General features: G+C 41.1%; 3 protein-coding genes across 4 annotated transcripts; 2 read left to right on the top strand and 1 right to left on the bottom strand.

Annotated features, from left to right (window-relative positions):
* Positions 1-44: 44 nt before the first annotated feature.
* xkrx (XK related X-linked) lies at positions 45-15,241 on the bottom strand. 2 transcript variants are annotated; one of them, XM_079352581.1, is made up of 4 exons: positions 15,164-15,241; positions 8,965-9,933; positions 2,780-3,039; positions 45-1,734 (listed from the first exon to the last, which is right to left on the bottom strand). In XM_079352581.1, exons 2-4 carry the CDS (start codon positions 9,318-9,320, stop codon positions 884-886), a joined length of 1,467 nt encoding a protein of 488 aa, XP_079208707.1. In that variant the 5' UTR covers positions 9,321-9,933; positions 15,164-15,241; the 3' UTR covers positions 45-883. The 2 variants fall into 2 exon arrangements, with proteins under 2 accessions (XP_079208707.1, XP_079208706.1); XM_079352580.1 differs by having other exon boundaries at positions 8,965-10,003; positions 15,164-15,217.
* Positions 12,169-17,355, top strand: arl13a (ADP-ribosylation factor-like 13A). Its single transcript, XM_079352582.1, has 10 exons — positions 12,169-13,457; positions 14,595-14,711; positions 14,927-14,997; positions 15,096-15,348; positions 15,455-15,560; positions 15,675-15,880; positions 15,980-16,088; positions 16,228-16,498; positions 16,595-16,711; positions 16,807-17,355. Exons 1-10 carry the CDS (start codon positions 13,438-13,440, stop codon positions 16,866-16,868), a joined length of 1,332 nt encoding a protein of 443 aa, XP_079208708.1. The 5' UTR covers positions 12,169-13,437; the 3' UTR covers positions 16,869-17,355.
* A 2,190-nt stretch (positions 17,356-19,545) lies between these two features.
* Positions 19,546-22,155, top strand: tmem35 (transmembrane protein 35). The gene is made up of 2 exons (XM_079352157.1): positions 19,546-19,876; positions 20,732-22,155. The coding sequence occupies exons 1-2, from the start codon at positions 19,757-19,759 to the stop codon at positions 21,095-21,097; spliced, it is 486 nt and encodes a 161-aa protein (XP_079208283.1). The 5' UTR covers positions 19,546-19,756; the 3' UTR covers positions 21,098-22,155.
* The last annotated feature ends 485 nt before the right edge of the window (positions 22,156-22,640 follow it).

Here is a 22,640-nt window from a genome sequence, read left to right on the forward strand (position 1 = left end):
TGAGGAGTCACGATTTGTTAGTATTCATGAAACGGCAACATGAGGACATTACATTGTTTTATTTATTTTCAAGTAAACAGCAGTAGTCAAGGCACCAGAACAAACAAACGAGACAACAACATTAAAACCTGGGATAGCACTTTCATAAAGTTCATTAAGTGGCAGTTTTGTTGATGAATCATCAACTTTAAGGTTAACTTTGAAAAAGACAAACACCTGACAGTCAGAACCAGGACCTTCTTTAAAAAAACAAAACAAAAAAAAAACATCAAATCAGTCAGGCTGGACAGCGAACAACACAAGGCATTCATCACAGCAGTCAGGGTATCACTAAGATCAATTCTTCTGACCTTTTCTCCCCTTCCTGCTTTGTTTAAAAGGAGTCTGTTTAGCACTGACGCAAGCATGTGCAAAGGGGAGGGGGGATAACCCTGAGAGGAGAAATACTGGGTGAGTCCTGCTCGGTCTTTCAAGACTCTTCGGACACACTTGGCACGTCTCCCTGCACACCTGGCTCAGTCCTCCTGCGTGACCCACAGCTGCTATCTCTTAAGCTGGTCTTTGTGCATGGCTGCATATCTCTGCATGCTACATTCTTTGGCATTGTGGGGCTCTGCGATGCACTGACTGTGGGTAATCATGCTTCATAAAAGACATCAGTAAGGACTTAAATTCAGTTCAGAACCAACAATGTGTACAGTACTGTGCACTTAGGAGGGAAAAAAGCAACTGTTTGGTTTTTTTCATCATTTTGCTCACTCTGAAACACGAGGACCCCGTGATCCCTGTGCGTAAGGACTCGTGGTCTCATTCAGTGTTGCACCAGTTTGGATGCATTTCTCCATCAGAGCAATAGTTAGTTGTGTCCTCCATTAAGCCGTCTTCATGCTGCTTCCATTATATCTTCAACAATAGCAGTCTCCCGCTCTCCCAGCTGACTGGTGAGGTCTGGGGGTTCTGAGTTTCTCGGGTCCAGCAGCTCCATCGGCTCCTCCGGCACCAGCACCATAGTGCCTGCGGTTGAGTATGTGGGCTGCGGCTTTCGTTGTCTCTTCCCTTTATGGCAGCAGACGCAGTGCAGGCAGTCGTGGACGTTGTACTTGAAGAGGCGCCTGCAGGGGTGGAAGAACTGGTAGAAAAGCAGCATGAAGAGCACGGCCAGGCTGTAGCCGACCAGCAGCTGCACCACCAGCATCGGGGCGCACACATACTCATAGAAGTCTGATTTGAATAAGTACCAGAGCGTGATGAGGAGGAAGTTCTCCAGAAAGCGTCCGCAGTAATAGAGAGCAAGGCGATCCCAGCGCTGCTTCCTTTCGATGAGCTCCTTGTGCGTGAGGTCGAGCTGCACGGCCGACCAGCAGAAGACGTTGATGCAGGCGTAGAGCAGCGTGAACATGCACAGCACCACCGTCGTGCCCAGCTTCGAGAAGTTTTTCTCCACGTCCTCCGTCAGCGATCCTTTTTTGGCCCAGAACTCAGTCCAGGGGAGGAAGAAGAAGAAGAGCAGGTTGACGAAGCCGACGAGGATCACCCATTCTGTGAGCGCCGTGCTGAAGAGGACGAGGGCTGTGATGCGCGTGGCGATCTCCAGCCCCCTCCACGTGATCATGCACAGGTAGGCTGCAGGGCGCAGGCGCACCTTGTACTCGTCATATCTGATCTGGATGGCCAGAACGCTGCACACAAGAGCCCCGTATGTGATGGAGATCAAGGTGATGATCATCAGGGCCACTGTGAGAACAAACAAGTGAACTGTCACAAAAACATCCACATCATTGAAACTCCTCACTTTAAATACGTCGCCTTTATATCCTGAGAATCAGACACATTAACCTGATTTTGATCTCTAGTTGTTCTGATATACATCAAACATAACACTTACAAAACACAACGATTGTAACACAGTGATGTGGAAAATAGTTAAGATGCATTTCTTAAAAACAAACCTTGAATACAACATTGGAGACCTGGTATGTTGCCAACATTACTTTATGACATCACTTTCAATCTGGGAGCATCTTCATGTCATGTGACAGTAAACTCGAGACATACGGCGTGTATGCTAACTCACTAAACTTTGATCATGAACATTGTAAACATTACGGATGCTTTGCATTAGCGTAGCCGTAGTAGCATTAGCTATGGTTTACAATTCATACGGTGCAATATTGATTTTATATTTCGGCAATGTCCATTCATAATTTATTATGCTGCTCCTGGTAAACAAGTCATACCACACACAGATCATCGACCTTCATTAGAGTTACTTTATTTTTTCTTCTTCTAGATTCTTCTTCTGCTGTTTTTCCTTTCTAGCCGCGTGCACTTTAAGGAGAAGCCAAATCATTTCGTTGTACAATTGTATGATGACAATAAAGGCATTCTATTCTATTCATGCTACCTTGCTGGATTGTCATTTACAGTGATGCTAGCGATGCTGAAGACATTAAGTTGTACGTAAATGGAAAGCTTGACTGTTTTCTGAACGTTTTACTCCTATTTTAGATTACTATGACTCAGCACTCTTCTGAAAAGAAACAAGGGACACATCTGCTTTGGCATTCACTGAAATGGGTGTTTACTTCTGATTTGACCTGAACAGTGTTAACTCTCCAGGCGGGGTCACAGACCTTAAGAACTTCTAACTTTAGAGTTTTTAACTGATTTTTCAGGTATTTCAACATAGCTTAGTTTGAACGTAAGAATGCAACAGTGTAAACATCTTTAAAGATCTCCACATGGTTGCACTAACCCCTAACCCCTCTAACATTCTTACATCTTGCAGGGAGGAAGTACTTCTCCTGGATGGTGGCGTACAGCTGCAGCGTCAGTTGAGGCGTGGAGCCCAGAAAAGCCTGGATGACCGCCGTACGTTTGAAGGCGTTTCTATGTGTGGCCAGGATCCGCTCCGATTGGCCGATTTCTAGCTCCATAGGCAAGCCCTGTCCCTTCTTGAGCTGTATCTTCCTGGAGATGGTGACGTACGGCTCCTCCTTGTGCCCGGCCTTGAAATAGACCACAAGAGCCTCGAAACACCTGCGGAGGAAATAAGAGGAGTGACTGAGAGTGACCTTAGATTTAAACACCAACAGAGGGCAGTGCAATGTCAGGTTTAAGTTCCTATTATGGGAATCATAGGTTTTCTGTTTATCATGGTGTGAATACGTAAAGAAATAATATAGAAATCAAAGCAATAAAGTAGAATATATGAGCTGGAATAAGACATGCATCAGAGGTGACATCTCTGAAATCTGTCAATTCAGCCTGATTTCAATGCAGTTAATTAGATTGGTATTAAAGTTACCTTTAATGGATCCATCGTAAACAGGTTTTTATTTGTAAATCACAGTTCAGCAAACATGAGCACAATCCTGACAAGCCACCAGAGGGCGGCCACAAGACATGAATCACATATCCCTGAGGCCTTAATGCACTCGACGAAAAACTCTGGGTGTGGTTCTCGAAATGTTTGCAAGGTAAATGCTCCCTGTGTTCGGTCACCGGCAAAGAAATAAACACCATTCATAATGACGGAAACACTTTTTTCAGTGTGAGCCGTCTCCGTGTCAGAAAGGGGACTGCTAAAGGGGATTCGTGGCAAGTGTTTTTCTACATTAAAATAACAACTGTAATGTTTCCTGACTGTAGGCCAAAAGGACACAAAAGAGACAATCACATGACAGACCCACACACAGTTATCAAGTCGCAACACGTATGGTACCTTAACTGGAAGTGCAAGGATTCCACCTGCTGACAAACAAGATGTCAACATGATAATCCTTTAATACTTATGAAATGACCCAAACTTCAGCGCATCTGGGCTGTACCGAAAAACAAAACAAACCCCGCCCCTCTCTTAGGATTCCCACCCCAGCTCTAAACCTCACATCACTGTGCTGGAATGTTCACTTTTCTTCTGAAATCTCCGACATTAAGACGGACAGATTCAAGACTCCACACATAAATTCGCTGCTTCACCGCTCGGACATTCAGGATTCAGACTTTTTTTTTTTCCCCCAGAGTCTGTAGCTTTATCTAGTGGGAAAACTAGTGTGCACTTTACTGAAAGTGCAAACAGGGCACAGTGCCAGGCTTCCACACATGCCCCTGAACTGTGTTTGACCCAAACACTGGAGCCTTGCAGGGGGAATGTTGTCGTTATTTGGACGCTGTTATCTATCAGCACACACAACATTTTCTTCCCTGGTCTACATTAAGGTTACAGCACAAAAAGCTGATTTACTGACGTCTTTTTCCCAGAAATCTGGCGGCACAACCGGCTGAGGAGGCAGTATAAACTGGAGCCAGCGTGCACTCAGGATTCTGTAAAGCAACCGAGAGGCAGACTGAATTTCACTTCAGTTAAAAGGAAAAGCAGCGCCGATGAATTCCTCAGCCGAGAGAATCAATATGCTGACTTTCAAGGCATCAGCTTATGGATTTAGAAAAGGAAGCACTCTGGCTTCTGCTCTGTATTTGCAGTCTAAACATGCAACCTGCTTCCTCAGTGTGTGAACACAGCAGTATGGTGCAACGATTAACGCAAGAAAGAAAAGGAACTGCCTTTGAACAACAAGTCAACACTTCTCTGGCAACTCTAATACTGAAACCTTTCCGAGTGAAGGGCAGCAGAGCATTCAGGGAATTCTTCCTCTCGCTCCTTAGCAAGATGAGCTTGTTTTTTTTTTTTGTCACTTGAGGTTACACCTTCAGGCTCATCGTGCTCGCGAACAGACCGAGGAGTTTTGCCTAATACGAAAAGACACAGAAGAAGAAATGCTGCGTGCTCAGGCTGGTCTGAAGCTGACAGAGTAATTATACAGTCTCTGTCGCTGCTTCAGGATCAAACACTCGACAAGACATGTCAAGACAAGCACCTCCACCCCCAGGGAACCTGACCCCATCCTTTAAGTTTGCATAATGTGGAAGATGTCACTTCTTCTACTTGTGGACTGGAATACATGACTACTAAAACAAGGCTCTTGATGAATACCAAATGTTGATCTAATGTTATTTGTAAAAGAGGACCGGTTTTAATAGGTTTGTCATAATGCACACAGACAAGATAGCCAGCCACATCCCTGACTCACACAGGAAGCCCTCCCTTCAGAGCCAGGACACAGCAGAGGGGATTTTGTGTACAGAAGCACAGCGTGCAGGAAGAATAGCTTGAAACAAAACAGAAGGCAACGATCACAGCACAAGAACAGAATGAAACGTTCCTAAATAAACGATCAGAGTGTTTATTTCATGGCCCAACTACCATGTTTAGCGTTTTTCACAGAAGTTAATCTCAGTATGGCAGATGCTAAAAAGTGTGTTCAGCAGCTGACATTGTGTAATGATTTTAGAATCCACTTCATCTGGTATGGATGTTTCGTTGGACCAAAGATGTGTTTAGGGTCATAAAAAGGTGTGCGTGGCAGACAGGTTACAGATGCTTTCAGTTGAAGAAGCGTCCGTGGAACAAGGCTGGATAGCTTTCGCCATGCTACCAATGTGACGATGTGGAAGGGAATGTCTGCAAGGCCTAAGGTGAAATATCTCAAAATCTTTTGGGTGGGTTGTCCTTCCATTTTGTTTACACAGATGGTCTCCAGAGGATAAATCTGTCCTACTTTGGCAATCCTCTTACTTTTCCCTCAGCAAAAGGTTATTTCTTCCATAAAGTTTCAGCCATGTTTTCTGTTTCGTGTAAATATTAGCATGCTGACAGTAAATGGACTTACAGCGCTTTTCGGTTCCTGACACACCTCCCACACCTACTCATTCACACTCTGATGGCAGAGGTTGGTTATGTAGCGAGATCATCACAAGTAACTAATCCCATTCATACACAGCAGGCGTGCACAGCAATTAAGTGTCTTGCCCAAGAGCCTTAAGTTACCCTAAATAACAGTTATGGCTAAAACTCCATCTCGTGATGCATTTCGGCCTTTTTTTATTTCCTGGTTCTGTCAAAGGATCCTTTAACCTTTTGGATTCGGAGGCTCTAAAAAGCCTGCTTGAATGGGACACAGTTTGGCTCTGTTGGTAGAGTGTTTGTAAATCTGTAGGCTCTGTGTGCAGAGGCTACAGATTTCGATGAACTGGTCACTAGTAATGTAAATGCTTGTTTCCAGGTGAAATGTGATGGTAAGACAAAGGTGTCCAATTCCATTTTTTTAATTCCATTTTAAGCCTCGTTTGTCTCTCAAATTCACAAAGGCTGTCCCAGGACATGGTGTCTGGTATCAGCTAGTTTAAATGAAACACATTCAAGGAAGTGTGTCTAACACTTGACTTCTTTATCCTTCAGAATAAAAGTATTGTTTGTTTGTCCATAGGAAATTGAGTCACACGTCTGGCAAAACGTTCCGAAATTAAAGGTAAATATCCTCAAATTATTTTTCTCTGCTAAGTTTACTCAAGTACATCATAAAAACCTAAAAGCCATGAAGCAGCATTAAATCATGTGGATAATACATGTCTCCTGCTATTTCTGAAATGTCCTCACAGTCAAGGTAAAGAATTAAAGAACCAACCATATTTGAGGATTGAAGCTTTCAGGATGAATCCCATCATGCTCTACAAACCACATTTCTGTGAACTTACAGGAAGTACATGTCCACGCCACCGCTCTCACTACAGACTGAAATAGACTGTGAAGCTGCAGGTGGTCAATGACATGTGGGGCTTTATCGCCACTGTGTAAGGATAAGTATAGAACAGTGTCTGACCGTGGTCCAGTTAGCTGTGGGAACTGGGAATGTGCATGAAAGATGGCAGCATTCAAAGCCGTTTTGTAATGTATTCTGAAAGAGTTTTATTGTGTGCTCACGCTCTACACGGCGGATGAACTCAAAATCAAAACCGTTAGCTTAGCGCTGATGATAAGATCACTTTGTGGCTTCTGAATGGCCATAGGGCAGAAAGTTCATTTGTAACTTTCATTGATCTTTTCATCAAAATACCATTGTCTTACAGTATACCTCCAGACTGCTTTGACATGTGTTTGACATCATATATTCCAGGCTACTACACATCAAGTCGTTTATATGCATTTTAGTGACACTAAACCTTCAGATAATTCCTCCTGCAGCCTGTAACCTGCACAGAGCTGAAGGCAAAGTTAAGAAACACGCCCTTATATTAACTCGTATTGTCCTATAAAAATACAAGGAGTACCTTTGGGCAATCTGTTGTATCAAAGTTCAGAGAGAGAGAGAGAGAGAGAGAGAGAGAGAGAGAAACTATTACGTTTACTTTTGAATTGCCAAACAGGTCCGTCACCTGACATTAACTGACACTCGAGAGCAAAGTGGCTTCTTTAAACCGAACACCTCCCTCAACAAAAATATTCAAAACAGCATCTAGACACGTAACCTCACTAAAGGGAGTTAGCTTCATTTGTAGTGCTCGGTTCACATTTGCATTTTTACTGCTTTGATTTTCTACAAGTCTTTCTGGTAAACGTCTCTCCAATTGCTTTCTTTTCCTCTCTCGCCTTTCAGGTGGAGCGAGTGGCTGGACTGGTCTGTAACACTGAAGGACCTTTAGGTGTCATGATCCTGAGGATGAGGTCATTCCACAGCTTTCTAAATGTGAAAGATGTGTAACTAGGGCGGTGGCAGCTCTTCAAAGTCATTTGACCAACTTGTTTACAGTCTGGGAAGGAGTAGACTGGAGGTGGGGGTGGGGTTGGGGTTGGGTGAGGAGGTCCCACTGTGACCCAGAAAAAAACAGTGGGAAAGATTTCAAATCAAAAGAACGAGTCTAAAGTGAAAGCTTCTCATATTCGCACGTAATCCAATTTATATGCAACACTTGAGATGACGTGAGAGGTTGTTATGTTCAGTCTGCTGTTCCTCACACTGGACCGACGTGCTCTCCATCTGGGGTGTGATTCAGTTCATGAACACTCAATCTGAAACTCTCTGAAAATTCAATGAAAAAAAAAAAGAAACACAAAAAACCTAAAAGAGATCACGATAATGCTTTAACATCCCATAATATGATACAAATAATTAAATTAGGTTGTAAAGGGAGAACGCCATTCTGTCTCTGTAAAGCTAAGAGGGTCGACTTTGAATATGTGACATCATTACATAACAGAAGAAAATGTTGAAGTCATTGCTGAGCTACACGGGGTTATTTATTGTTAATGATGTTTTAATACGAGTAGTTTGTTGTATGTTTTGAGCTTTAAGATGGACGTTAATCTCTAGTTCTATTAAAGCTATCATTACAAAATCAGCTACAGTCTGAGGGTTAGGTTGTTTTTTTAATTGATTAATATGCCAATCGCTTTCTCCGTCATTTCTACCTTAACATTTTATTAAAGGGGATGTTTACGTCTACTCAGTACATAGGACGTCAAACTAATCACATTGAAAAGAAAAATCAAGCACACTACTCTTGCTGGAAACAAACTTGACAAAGGTTATGAAGGACTGAAGGATCTAATAAACTGAGTAGTGTGCAGGCTGTTTTCTTCTTGTTGTGATACTTAAAACACTGTAGAAAGGTCTGAGGCTAAAATGCTTCTTGAATTTTCCATGCCTTCAAAATACTATAGATTCCCATGTGGCAAGTATAACATCTAATCAACACATTTGGAAGCAAATACCGTGACAACATTTGGCCTTCTCGCTCAACAAATGAACAGTCTGTTGACTGCAGAGATTGCAATCAACAAGCACATGTATGACAGGTTGTGCATTGATGGGGACAACAAAAACAACGTTTCTCTAACAAAATCTGTCAGTTTACAAAGACATGACTTTTTAGGACTTTTAAACAACTTAACTTGAGTTTTTGGACGTTTCCTTTAAATCTATATCATTGCAAATGGATACACATCCTGTAGTGAAAAAAATATGCTTTCAAGAGAAAAGAAAACAAAGCGTTGGGACTGTTAGAGAAGTGTCATCACCATGCTAACCCCTCCCCTTGCCTTTGCATCACCTAACCCTCACCTACCTGATGACGGGGCCGAGCAGCAGCAGGTGCAGAAAGAGCACGAGAGGCCGGTCCCTGCCCAGGTCCCTGTGAATGAAGGTGAGCGCCAGCTGGATGAGCATGGCGGGCACCAACATGAAGGTGATCGTGAAGCCCATCCAGATGCCGTCGTCGGTCTTGTGGTACATGCCGCACAGCACGGCGGCCGTGATGAACTCTGCGCAGTACAGCAGGGTGGCCAGCACCACGCTGAAGGGGGCATGGACGTGGCTGTGATTCACCACCAGCATGACCCCATTCTCCGCCACAGAGGGGCACTCCTGCGGGTTTATGTCGGAGATCTCCCTCTCCTGCTCCTCCATGGCCACTTCGCACATTGTTGTATGAACTTTGATTTGTGCGCCGCGCTACTAAACTCTGAACCGAGCTCCTCTCTCCTGTCGATTCTTTCTCAATAAAACATTACTTTTTCTAAAGATTTCGTCTTCTCAACCAACTTCCCTCCGAGTCGATCATCCATGGCTTCACATTGCGTTTGACTTTACAACTCAGTCTCCACTCACTTACTGCTGAAAGCTTTTGTTTAGTTGTCTTTTGTCCCGGCGGTATTACCACCACCCTGTTTATCCAGGCGGAACCACCTCACTGTCTGCAGTGATACCAACGTCGTTTCTGCACCGTCAGTGCGCGTGCGAGGATCGGGAAAGTTCAGCCCATTCATGCAATCCGTTCAAGGCATAACCTCAGACAACAATCACCGTCCAAACTCTGATGTTTATCGGTAGTTTAAACCTCCCTTTCTTCGTTGAAAACGCACCTCAGCAGTGGAGTGTGACTGCAGGCTGTGGGAGGTCCGGGTTTCACCCTGTCGGCATATTGTCGTGCCTGCTTGTTGATCGTGTCGTCAGTCTTTCTGATGCTGTCAGTGCAGCAGCGGCGTGAAGTCATACATAAACACCATGGGAGATACCGGAAATGATGGGCGGCGGCCTTCAAATTAAGAGAGATAAGGGATAGGATGGGAATCTCATCTACGTTTCCTGGGCATGTCGTTACATTACTGTAAAAAAGAAAATTAATGAGTGAATAAATTCACCAAAAAGATAAACTTAAACGTTGCCTCAACAACACTGCAATATGAACTGCAGAGCAAAAAATTAAAAAAAATCCCATACTGCCATAAATATTTGCACAAATCTGGCACTTCATGACATTATTGGCATTAAACGGTTACAACTTCTGTATACATTTTAAGTTAAATTTACATACATTAACACTAAAATCAAACATATTAATATAATAGTTATTATGAAACAATTGTTGTTGGGTGTAGTTAAACACATTGGGTATCAGTTTCAATACCCCATTACATTGAACTGTACAGAAAGGTGTATTAACTATTTTTGTTTACAAATCAATACAAAGGATATCTTCTGGAATTAAAATATAAGCGAAAAAACTTTTAGTTGTATTTAACCAAAACAATGCAGAACAAAAATACATTTAGTATTCGTGGAATGCAAAAAGAAAACATTGAACAGAGGGGCCGATTACACTTACCAAATGACAGCACTGTAGAGGCAGAGAGGGGATCAGATTCTGTGTGCTTCCATTTTTAGTTTCCAGCAGTAGGGCGGACTTGGCTGGGTTATGGTGACCTGTGTGTGAACAGGTGCAAAAACACAGATAGAACAATCTATTAAAACTTCACTCGATCCTCTCAGGAATAATTCATAATTATACTGCTTGATAAAAATATTAGATGAGACAGCGTTTCCATCTTGTTATCTGCTTCAAAATTGCACGAGAAGGACAACAACTTGTATTGGCATGCAAATGCTTTTACCCTAATGTGACCCATTACCCAAGATAAGTCCCATCTTGGTTTTACAGAAGCTTGAAAATGAATCCCTGAAAGACCATTATCTGAGAGAGCGTACACAAAGCAGTTATTTCCTCCCCTACAACAAAAACAAAAAAGGAGGTTGAACTGTGGTACAGTTTCAATACAGTCGACCCCAAACATGCTGACCTCTCCCTCCCTCCCTCCCTATCTGAGAAAATCCAATCGAATTCTGTGACATCATTTCTGGCAGGTCACATGAATATGAAGGCTTGTCATTACTAATGCATGTGTTTGGTGAAACAGTGGTGAGTGTGTGTGGGTGACTGACTGCAGAGGCTGTGTGCTCTGTGGAGCTAAAGAGGAAATGGAAGATGGAAACATCATTAGCAGCAGACATGCTCTGCACACACACTCAATGATTCCAGCCATTCAGACCGGTGAAAGGATACTCATGAATTTGTATTTGAAATTCTTTACAAGAGTCCCACCTTTGTTTCTTGAAAGAGAGAGGTCCACACATTCAGAAGGATTGCTCTTTAAAGCCAAGAGGGGATCACTTTCCCTCATGTCTGTGTAGTCAGTGTAAAGCTTTAGCTGGCAGCATGTTAGCTTAGCATAGCTGAGATACTAGAAAGGATATGTCGGGGGAAAACTGCCAGCTTATCTTTATTGGGAGGTAACAAATCCACCTTCCAACTCATCTAGAGTTTACTAAGTAACAAATATTCAAAAACAATGGGATGATTATACCATCATGTGTTGGACTTCTTTTTCTTCAGGCACAGTCACTTCCTTGTTTCTCTGCTTGACACCTGGCACCATTGATATAACTGCAATATGTGTTTAAGGCATGTTGCTATTATACATGTGATGTAAAGCCGTGAAGCCTTTAGTTGTTGTCTGTAGCTATTGTCTTGAAGTTTGTAGCCTGATATTTTCTACCCCTTGGTTTAAGTACATTTAAACAAGAAAGAGCCAAGCTACTTGTTTTGAGACTTAATGCTACGCTAGGCCTCTCATTTCCCCCCGATGATAATATCAATCCTCGAATCTAACTTTATTAATGAACGTATGCATTTCCAAGAATGTTGTGTCCCTGTTTCAGAAGCTCTAAAGTTGTCTGACAGTAACCCAGATTACAAATTCAGCCTTCGGAGGTCTTTAGGACATGTTAGCTATGTGGAGAGCAGGCAGGAGCAGATGGGGTCGTGGCCCTCAGCTGCTGCTGTTTTTGTACTGTGAATGTGTGTGTGTGTGTGTGTGTGTGTGTGTGTGTGTGTGTGTGTGTGTGTGTGTGTGTGTGTGTGTGTGTGTGTGTGTGTGTGTGTGTGTGTGTGTGTGTGTGTGTGTGTGTGTGTGTGTGTGTGTGTGTGTGTGTGTGTGTGTCCGTGTGTTTGTTGTGTGTGCAACAGCTGACACAGGGCTGTGGTCAGTCTGGGATGAGTCTACTCAGCAGAGCAGGGCTGCGCCTGATTGGATGTTGCTCTAATGACATAATGAGATCAGGCATGCACACAAACCATCCAGGTCAAAAAAACAATTTCATTTTAAGATAAGAAGTTGGGCTCCTTTGCCTACTGCATTTCTTATTCCAATTTTAAATGTAAGCTAAGAATCAAAAAGTGCGTACAGGCTGAACATGAAAGAACAGATATGTTCATTAATACAGTACGTTCATGAGGGATACAACCGAGATTAAGTTTGAGTAAAAGTTCCTTTTAGCTTATCAAAAACAAGAACATAGATCCATTATATTGTTTACTGAGACTTTCAAATGACCAGCGTCTGGCAGTGAAAATACATCCTGTGAGTGTGACGCCATCTAGTGGTGAAGCACTTTAAGATTTATGAGACTGGCTTAGTTAGAAGATTGTATTAAAGCATTATGTAATGTGTTGACCTGCCCTTAAATGGTAGAGAACCAATGTTGCACTCAGCAATTCAAGTGTAAAGTCTGATCATTTGATTTCACCTTTAAACACATTGTATTTATTCGTACATGAGATGAGATGGTTTTTGTGAATACATTTGCTTCACGCTTCTACTCCAATGTCATTATTATTTGGAAGGAAATGAGGTCTGCAGCAGGCATCAAGACACAACAGATGAATGAAGAAAACACTAAAGTGTTGCTGGAGCTTTTTGACCAACTCATTGTCACGCCACATCTAATCCAAATAAACCTACCTGAGAAAGAAACAACAGTCTATGTTTATCTTCAGTTCAAATATACTTGCAAACATTTCCCCACGCACATGAGTGTGACAACACCAGGGCCATTACTAGTGTTGTTGTCATGATCCTCTTGTGCGACTAAAGTTGTGTCACAGTCTAAATCTATTTAATTTGTCTTTAGGTGACGCTTCAGAAGGAACAGAAGATCACAGCACGTCACACATCACACCATGAGACACATTTAGTTCTCCTGGACAGATATACACACCTTCGTTTGGTCTTCTTAGAGGAACCACGTCGTCCAATAGGGTTAGTGATCAGCTCAGGGGACACTGTAATTGGTTGAATTACTAATACAACGCTTCCCAGTTTGGACCTCCCACATGGGGTGACTAAAAGCTTAGTGTGAGCCTGATAAGATTGGAAGCTGGTGGGAACATGATGTTAACAGAGACAAAAACCCAAACAAATGCATGGACGTAGACTCGCTTCTGTAAGTATTCTTTATCTGCTCGTATTCTTTCTGTAACTTCAACTTATCCTGCAAATATTCAAATTGCTTCAGTCTTCCAGCAGGATGGTTTTACTAGCTAAGTGTCCTGTGAGTTTGAAATACTTTGTCAGTTGATTCACTGTTTTACCACACGCGTGTACTTTTAGCTCATTGTAATTCCAAGTTTTTAGAAATATCAAAGACCTATCAGTTATAATCACTATCGACAGTCAGTCTACTGTGAATTCGATTTGGATGTTTCCTGTGTTTTCTGGGTGCTTTGTATTTTCCGTCTCATTTTACTAAAGCTTTCTATTATTGAAACAAAAACAACATCTCAGTAACCTGTATTACTTCTAACATAGCAAAACCGTCCAGTGGACAGTTGATATATTTGTTCTTCGCTAACATCTCGTTCTTTCAATTGTGACTTCAGATGCCTTGTCGATTATGGAAAAAAAGTGTCCTGACTTAAACTTTAGGGACGTGGTGCTTACTTCACTGCCTCCTTCAGTCAAATCAAAATGGGTCAGCTTGTTGACATCACTGAAAGCAGGCCATTCTAAAGCGACTTGAGCAGATTACGTAGCCTCAGCAGATGCTCTGTACGAAGGACTGAAAGATCTGGAGGTGTTTTTTTTTAGCATATGTCCTGATTCTGCCTCAGACACACTTGTTGCATGTGTATTACAAAGCTAGACACGAACAGTTCTAGTTCCCCAAACATGGTCAAAAGATTTTAATGTGCCTAGACATCATCATCAATCGCAGAGCAGAATAAAAAGAAACAGTCACCAAGAAATATGATCTTATATTAGCCTGGCTGCAGATATATACGTTTTTAAACTGACTGGTTCGGATTGATTATTGGTACGAGAACTCTGAAATTAAAGCATGCAACAAAGTGATAGTGAACAGCTATTTTTAGATTCTAGGACTAAAGAGAGGGCGACCCTTGGCAGTCAAAGCTTTACCTGAATGTCTGACCATCTGACCATTAAAAGCCTCCTAAGCCCACTGCAGACGTGTAGCTTCTCTTGGTTGTAGCTGGCTGTGACACCTTAGTGACTCGATCTACTGGCTGTAATTCTGTGTGAATGTTTGTGAGTAATGCGAGAGACGACTCTCTGCCTGCAGGTACCAGTTCCAGAGAAGATGGTGGCCGCTGTGCTCACCTTTCTCACCGCGAGTAAACATGTTCAACTTGTTGAGCAACTGCTGCACTTGGGTCTCCAAAATACAGGAGCCAATCAGGTACACATAATGCATGTATCCATTGATTTCTACATGAATGTCTATTATGACATTGGACCAGTCCTGGATGTGCTGTATATGTAAAAAAAAAAATAAAAAAAAATTAAATTGATTATTTATTATTGATGTGACCTCTTTCCTGTACTTTGCTTACATTTTACAACTGTCAAGCTTTATCCAAAGTTCAATTCTAAACTGCATAAACTTCTCTGCAGGAAGGTGACTATCCTGGTGGTTGGTCTTGACAAAGCAGGAAAAACCTCCTCCATCAGAGGGATGTTAAGAGGTAATTCAACCAATAAAATGTATTTGTCTCTTTTAACGCTTTCTGGAACGAAAACCACAATTTATTAACCCGCGTTTTTCTTGGTGTCCTTATTTTAGTCACCCAAGGTGTGGAAGCAGGACCCACACAGGGCTGCATCAGACATGAGCTCAGAGTGGAGAACTACCTGGTCAACCTGTTGGATGTTGGCGGATCAGCAGAGTCGAGAGGGGTCTGGAGGGAGCTCTGCGGGGAGGCCCATGGGATCATTTTTGTGTTGGACTCCAGTGACAGACAGAGGATAAAGGAGGTGAAGGAGGTCCTTGCTGAGCTGCTGAAGCAACCAAGAGTGGCAGGAAAACCTATTTTAGTGTAATTATATTCAACTTAATACATACTAGAGGGATCTAGAATCATGAGCTGAGTGAAGAGCACACTCTGGTGGCCGGGGAAGTAAACAAAACATTCTTTTTTTCAGGTTGGCAAACAAACAGGACAAAATGAACGCTTTACTGGGAAGTGAGCTGATTGAGATTCTGTCACTGGAGAATCTGGTTAACCAAAGCCGCTCTCTTTGCCATATCGTAAGTGTTGCTCCAAAATGTACACATAAAAACTAAAGAAATATGATTCTCATTATTCAGGAACAGAACACAGATAAAGATAGACAAAACAGAACTTGTTCCTTTCCCTCACAGGAGCCTTGCTCAGCCTTAATGGACCTGCGGCGTTGGTCGGACAGAAAGACCCTACGAGGCCTTCGCTGGTTGCTGCGTGCTGTTTGTCTGGATTATCCCGAGCTGTGTACTCGCATAGCCCAGGACAGCAGGAGGCCTCTGGATCCGAGGGAGAGGGAAAATAACTGGAAAACAGAGAAAAATCGCAAAAAAACGAAGGGGGAACGGTAAGAGGTTTATCATTCACATCTTTCTGTCTCACAAATATTTTACAGATCCATAAACTTAAGCACACTGTGTATTATTTGAATGATTTCTCACCACAGAATGCGATCCAGTAAGTCAGATCTTCGCAAAGTTCATCGGCCAAAAGAAAGGGAAAAAAATACAAAGAGTGAAGGAAAGCTGCAACCCATTCGGAGCATGCTGCAGAAGGTACGAAAAATACTACAAGGGCTGCAAGTGATGATAGTTGTGTCATCACTTGTGATTTCTTTCATTCAAAAGTTATTTCCTTGATTTTATAAAAGGTCAGGAAATGGTGAGAAGTAGTTTTCTGTATTAACATTCACAGGAAACCTCTCTAAAGAAGAAGCTGACCACAAAGAAGAAGAAGAGGCTGGTTAAGGCCAAGGAATGTCAAAAAGATCAAGAAACGGCGAATGATCCGGAGGAAGAGGAGGGAGACAGCAATGAAAGGGAGAATGAAAACTTGGCTCACAGAGAGAAAGCCAGCAGTGCCCTGATCCCCCCCAAAAAAGACAAGCCCAAACGCAAAACCAAGGTGAAGGAGGAGACTGTGGACGTGCCAGAATCACCTGGAAATGAAGAAAAGCCAATTAAAGGTTGAAATATATCATTAAGTCCTCTTGTTTGGGTTAAACAAACCCAAAACAGCTGTTTAACTGTTTTTAAAAAAATCTAACTTGTCTTAATTTCAGCCAAAGGGGAGAAGAAGAGGAAAAAGAAAGTTGTCAAAGTAAAGAGGAAAAACAAGATCAACACAGAGGAGACGTCTGGAGCTTACTCTCAACCTGTGGACCTATCTGCTACCTTTGGTGAGCCTCAGCCACTTCTTTTATCTCCAAATCAAACACACTAACCATGAAGTCACAGCTTTCATTTTTAAAAAGATGACCCTGTCTCCTGATAGATCTTTACCGAAAAGCAATACTGGCTCTGAAGGAACGCCAGGATCAGGGACAGGGAGAGTGAAAAACCTGGGTGAGGATGTGATCAACAGCAGAACTATACTGGTTTCACTACATCCCTGTGCAAACTGTTGTATTACCTTTTTATTATGAACCCTTTTTTTACTGCTTTATCAGTCTATAGACTTTGGACATGAATCCTGAACCTTTGGAATGAATGCAAATTCCACTGTGTAGTGAAGGGCACGCATGCATCAATGTTATGTAATGACAGAAATGTTCTTGACATAGAATAAAATCAAACATGTAAACCTAGGATGAATCCAGGTTATATAAAGTATAGGTATTTTATAAGCTAAATGTGAGACTGTGTACCTGGCCAAAAATGTTAAAGAATATTTTGTTTTTACCATTCTATGTACATTTTAACTGTATTCCCTTTTTTATTTTACATTTTTGACATTTTCCAGCAATAGACAATGCACTGTCATATTATGGGACGTTGTTGAAGTAAGATTCATTAAATTTCACAATAAAGTTGTTTTCCACTGCTTGCTCTGCTTCTCCTATGTGATTGCATTACAGTAGAAATAACAGCAACCAGATTATTTGTGCAACAAGTTAATTACAATTAAAAATCCAACACTGACAAAAATTATATTTCTCTCAAGGTATAACCACAGACAGGCTTGTGAGGTTTTACTGGACACGGTTAAAGGTCTCTACTGTATTTGTGTCTTACCCAAAACACTTCTTAGGTTATGACCAGAAATGTGTTCAAGATCTTCCACCAAGTCGGATTACCTTTAGGATTCTTTTAAATTCCACTCTACAATAGGTTTTTCCACATGGCCTGCTCAGCTTCGACATCTTTCTTTGGGAATATGCAACCTTTAATACAAAAACTAAACAACAAACGTTCTGATAGGCTATATTGATACTAAAAAAGTAAACAACCTTAAAGTGAAAGATGAACTTAACTTCTTCTTGAGAGTAACATGAGATAGGCCTACTCCATATACAGACCCGTTGCCAAACCTTATAGTCTTAGGGGGTGCATATGAAATAGATAGATAGATAGATAGATAGATAGATACTTTATTGATCCCGGGGGAAATTCAAGTGCACAATTATTATCAGCCAGTACGCATTATTATCAGCCAGTATCAGCCAGTACGCATATTTTAATAATCCTATACTGAATTCGCGCAGCATGCAAACATCATGTTAAACATAACCAAAAGCAATATGACCCGGTACACTAATAGATGATTCTGTAGTCATGTACATTTAACTTAATATATCTGATAAAATGTATTCAATATAAATGCGTCCTTGACTTTGTGGCAATTATTTATGTAACTTTCAAACAAAAATGTTTAAGATAGTATCTGATTATTTTGGTTGCATTAAATATAATCTTTATGTTTCTGTAATTCTAAATTTATTGAATTTTTAATGAATCCAATTCAATAAAATTTGCCAGTTTTTAATTGACGAGCACTGACTGACTGACTGCCTGTCTGTCTGTCTGTCTATCTATCTGGGCTTTAACAATATTCTTAAATAGGTGCAGTATAAACATTAAGACTTAAAGAGATAAAGACAGCCTTAGCTTTACTGTTAAAACAAGTAAAGTCAAAATTTCTTTAAATCTTTATATTTGTATAAGCATTTTAAAAGCAACTGGGCTTTTGTTGACCGACAAGGAACAAATATTAAAGTAAGAAAATGATGTGTGTATTTTAAATAATACGTGGCCTTTAAGTTATAAACATCCTGTTTTGTGTTCTAAATGCAAAACAAATGTTTTTGTTCGATTTAATACATATAAAACAGACCAAAAATTCATATTTTATTTGTGTGCTGCTCATATATTTCTCACCAGCTGCTCTTTGTTCTAGTTGCTCAAGGTCACTGCTTCTCCTGTTTTTGCAAAACAGTCAGCACTGTGTACCCCTCCGTCTCCTGTTTTTGAACAACAATCAGCAGTTGCACCTCTCTGTATTATTCCACTTCTCCGCAGACGATTCAGGGGGCCCCCAACTAAAAGGTGAGCAGAAAACCTTTTGACATAAGAATTTCTGTTATTGGATAATCTAAATAAAATTCCCCTCTCTCTCTCTCCCGATATCTGTATCTATCCACTTTCTCTCTCTCATAATAAAGGCAGAAAAAGCCCAAAAAAATAAATTTAAAAAGAGAGATTCTGTGAATATTAACTGTAAAAGGAGGACGGTGATTTTTTATCTAAGCTGGCATATTTCTGACGGTCAGACCCAGAGAGGGGGGATGGCCCTTACAGCACAGGTAAGGATTTGTTGTTTTTCACGAAAAACAATTTGATTCTATCACGATTTATTAAACAAAATAAGACTGTAGAAAAAATATGACTGAAAAAGCCTCTGCTCTACAGCTGCTCACGCTCACAATAATAATATCATGAGCTATCTGATTCATGCAAGTCATTTTTCAGAGAACGGATTTGATTTTCATCCCTTTACATCCCTAGCTCGCACAAGTTTTTTTTAACTTTCAGCAGTTGAAAAAACGTTTAATATTTATTAAAATCATTTTTTATTAGAAGTAGAAACGTACATTTGTCGTTGACTGGACTGTAGGTGGCGTCCCGACTTTCTAGAATCGTTGCTGGTTTCCTAGCAACCTCGAGATAGCCTCGCTAGGAGTAATAAAGACTACAGAAGTCACCTACGACAGGTTTTTTTTTCTACCAATAAATAATACAACAATAAAGTAGTAGTGTTTTATTTGTAATAAACTCATGTGAGGCTACATTTGTCTCTTGGAGTCTTGGATGCGGCGCTGACAGGGGACCAGTGCGACGCCATCTTTGTCGTTCTTCCAGAAAGCCCCTCCCCCCGGTGCGTCTTCTCCCCACCGTCCGACGTTCATTCATTGGGAAGCGCCTGCTGCCTCCACTGTGGCGAAAAGATGCCCTCACCAAGGACAATAACCATCGTTGCCCTGTCTTTCGCTTTAGGTTTATTTTTTGTGTTCATGGGGACAATAAAGCTCACACCGAGACTAAGCAAAGATGCGTACAGTGAAATGGTGAGTAAATGGTAACGACATCCTGTCCGCATCTGTTGGGGGTAAAGGCCATTGTTCTGTGGTAGGTGCAGACACAGGCTTAAATAATGTGTGGAGATGATTATGACCTTAATGGTTAAATACATGCAAAATGAATGCTTTCGTTAGAGTGATGTCCTATTAGTTTTGAGTAATGTCACAGAGGAGAATCAGTAGATTAACATGTGCGGTCCTGATGTAACAGTAACTGCCTGTAACATCACAGTTAGCATGTATGCTAAGGCTGCATGTTTAAATGCGACCCATGAAATAGTGACAGCAGCGTCTAGGAAGCAGAAAACATACACGCAACAGTCTGAAATGTGTTTGCCATTTGCAAGAAAACGCGGAAACGGGTGATTGAGGAACCAGGAATTCACCCTATTTTTTAAAAAGCATGTTGGGTGTTTTTTTTTGTTACTTAAATGCGCTTACATACAGTCTGGATGAATCATATATGACCGTTTAAACACTGTCATAATAGCTTGTTAAATACGTGATATCTTGCTTAGTTTATCATGTATGTCAAAGACCCGAAGGTTTAGCAATGGCGGCGTGATCGAGCAAATTCTGTGGGATGCACCTGCTGGTGCTGATATTGAATTATCCAGTGAAAAATAGGATAGGTTGCATGAAAATCTGCTATAAGCGAATCACAAATGGTATGCACAGAGGATACTTTCCTGTAATAATTTAATTATGGTTTACAAAGATGAATTGAGCTGCTAAAAAAGTGATGAAATGTGACCTAAGAATGGTGACCCTAAATGGACTATGATATCTATGAGTGTTTTTATGGTCTATGATAAGATTTAAAAAATCGTTTTCTCCTTTCAGAAAAGGGCATACAAAAGCTATGCCAAGGCATTGCCAGGCCTGAAGAAGATTGGGATCAGCTCTGTCCTGCTTCGTAAGATCATAGGCTCTCTGGAAGTGGGCTGTGGTGTGGTGCTCACCCTCGTGCCTGGCAGGCCAAAAGACGTGGCTAACTTCCTGCTGCTGCTGGTCATGCTGGCTGTTCTGTTCTTCCACCAGCTAGTTGGAGACCCCCTGAAACGATATGCCCACGCTCTAGTCTTCGGTATTCTGCTCACCTGCCGACTGCTTATTGCCCGCCAGAGTGATGACCGGCCAGAGAGGGAGGACAGCAGAGAGGAACAGCATGTCAACGATCAGGAAAAGAACAAGGTTAAGCAGTCTTAAGGTCCTCTTCTACCTTGGTCTAAGCCACAACAAAAGGAACCTTGTGCGCCTGTTTGGATGGTAATAATTAAAGCTTTGAAGAAACAGTCACTCCCAGTAATAACAACCTGCACACATCTACTTTTCCGTCCTGCTGGTTGAATGACTGATTACTGTCATCTACTCCTGTGCTCTCTTAATGTGAAACATGGGTACTCTTAATCCATACATCCCTTATATAGCCATGGACAATCATACCAGTGGAAGCTTTGACGAGCTGAGCTCATTTTTCCCTCCATGTGTTTCAGCCCTTCACTGTGCAAGATGTGTGTTTTTGTTTAAATCATATGAATTTCAGTTTTTATTACACTGGATGATGTTTATTTGATTATGCTTTTCATGAGAGAGTCTTTGTAGCTTGTTTTTTTTTTCTAATTTGTTTTTATACTGTAGGTAGAAGTTACTTTTTAATTTATGAATTTCAATGTGAAGCATGCTTCATTTGGTCAGCAGTGTAGAATATAAAACAAACTGAGCAGTGTTGCAGATTTGTATGACTCTTTTGACATATCCACATCTTATCTGATGCAGAAGGAAATTTTTCAAAGGAAATATACATAAAACCAGGATAATTTAACGTCTTATAGTTACATTTTTAAAAAGTATGCATGAAATCTTTTCTCCCATAGTAATGTAAACAGTCTCCACTCAGTTCAGTTGTCTTTAAATTAAAATAGTTTGTTGGGAAGGGACAGTGTTTTCTGCCTCAGGTGTCTGATTCCAGCTTTTACAGCAGAACTGAACCAAATTTCTTATAAAATCATCTTTTTGCCTGTTTAAAATGAATATTTACCTTTTTGTAATTTACAGCTGTAGTCTTAAAACTCGTCTTTGTCTTTTAAAAAGTCTGCTTATCTGTTTTTTTTATTCCCTCAAAAAAAGTTAACACAATTCCTATCTGTGGTCTTGGTGGATGAAACCTCAGTTAAACATGATGAGTTAAGATTCACAATATTTCTGTAAATGATGTACTTAAAAATAATAAAATTGGAGTAAGACTGACTAAATGTCTTATATGACTTTGGTTGCTGTTGTGGGATTGTGTGCTTAAATCTTGTTATATTAAATGTAGACCTGAGTCATCTTGGGTGAACTCAAGTCAACAGTTTACACTTTTTTTTTTCAGACAAAACAATTTGCAAATAAAAGTCCAACTAATGAAATGAGTTAAGTTAGAGAATGTGCTGGAAAGTTCACCTTGACAAAAAAGGCCTGAGCTTAAACCTATATTCATCTTGACAAACATCTCTCTTTTGTAGCCCACGGGAGAGCAAGCATTGAGTGTGAGGAGCAGACAAACTGCATCACTCACACGTGTCATGCCTTATAACTGAACTAATCCTTTCTCTGGTTTTAAAGGGGTTTTATTAGGTAAGCAGAGGTTGTTTTTTCTTTGATAACATGTATTTAGATTCCAGAGAAAATGTTTGAATTGTTCTTTTTGCATTAGTGGACTCAAAATGGGGTTTGACATTGTTATGCATGTTTGAATGTCAGTGCCTTC

The sequence above is a fragment of the Symphodus melops genome (assembly GCF_947650265.1).
Source record: "Symphodus melops genome assembly, chromosome: 9".
NCBI lineage: Eukaryota > Metazoa > Chordata > Actinopteri > Labriformes > Labridae > Symphodus > Symphodus melops.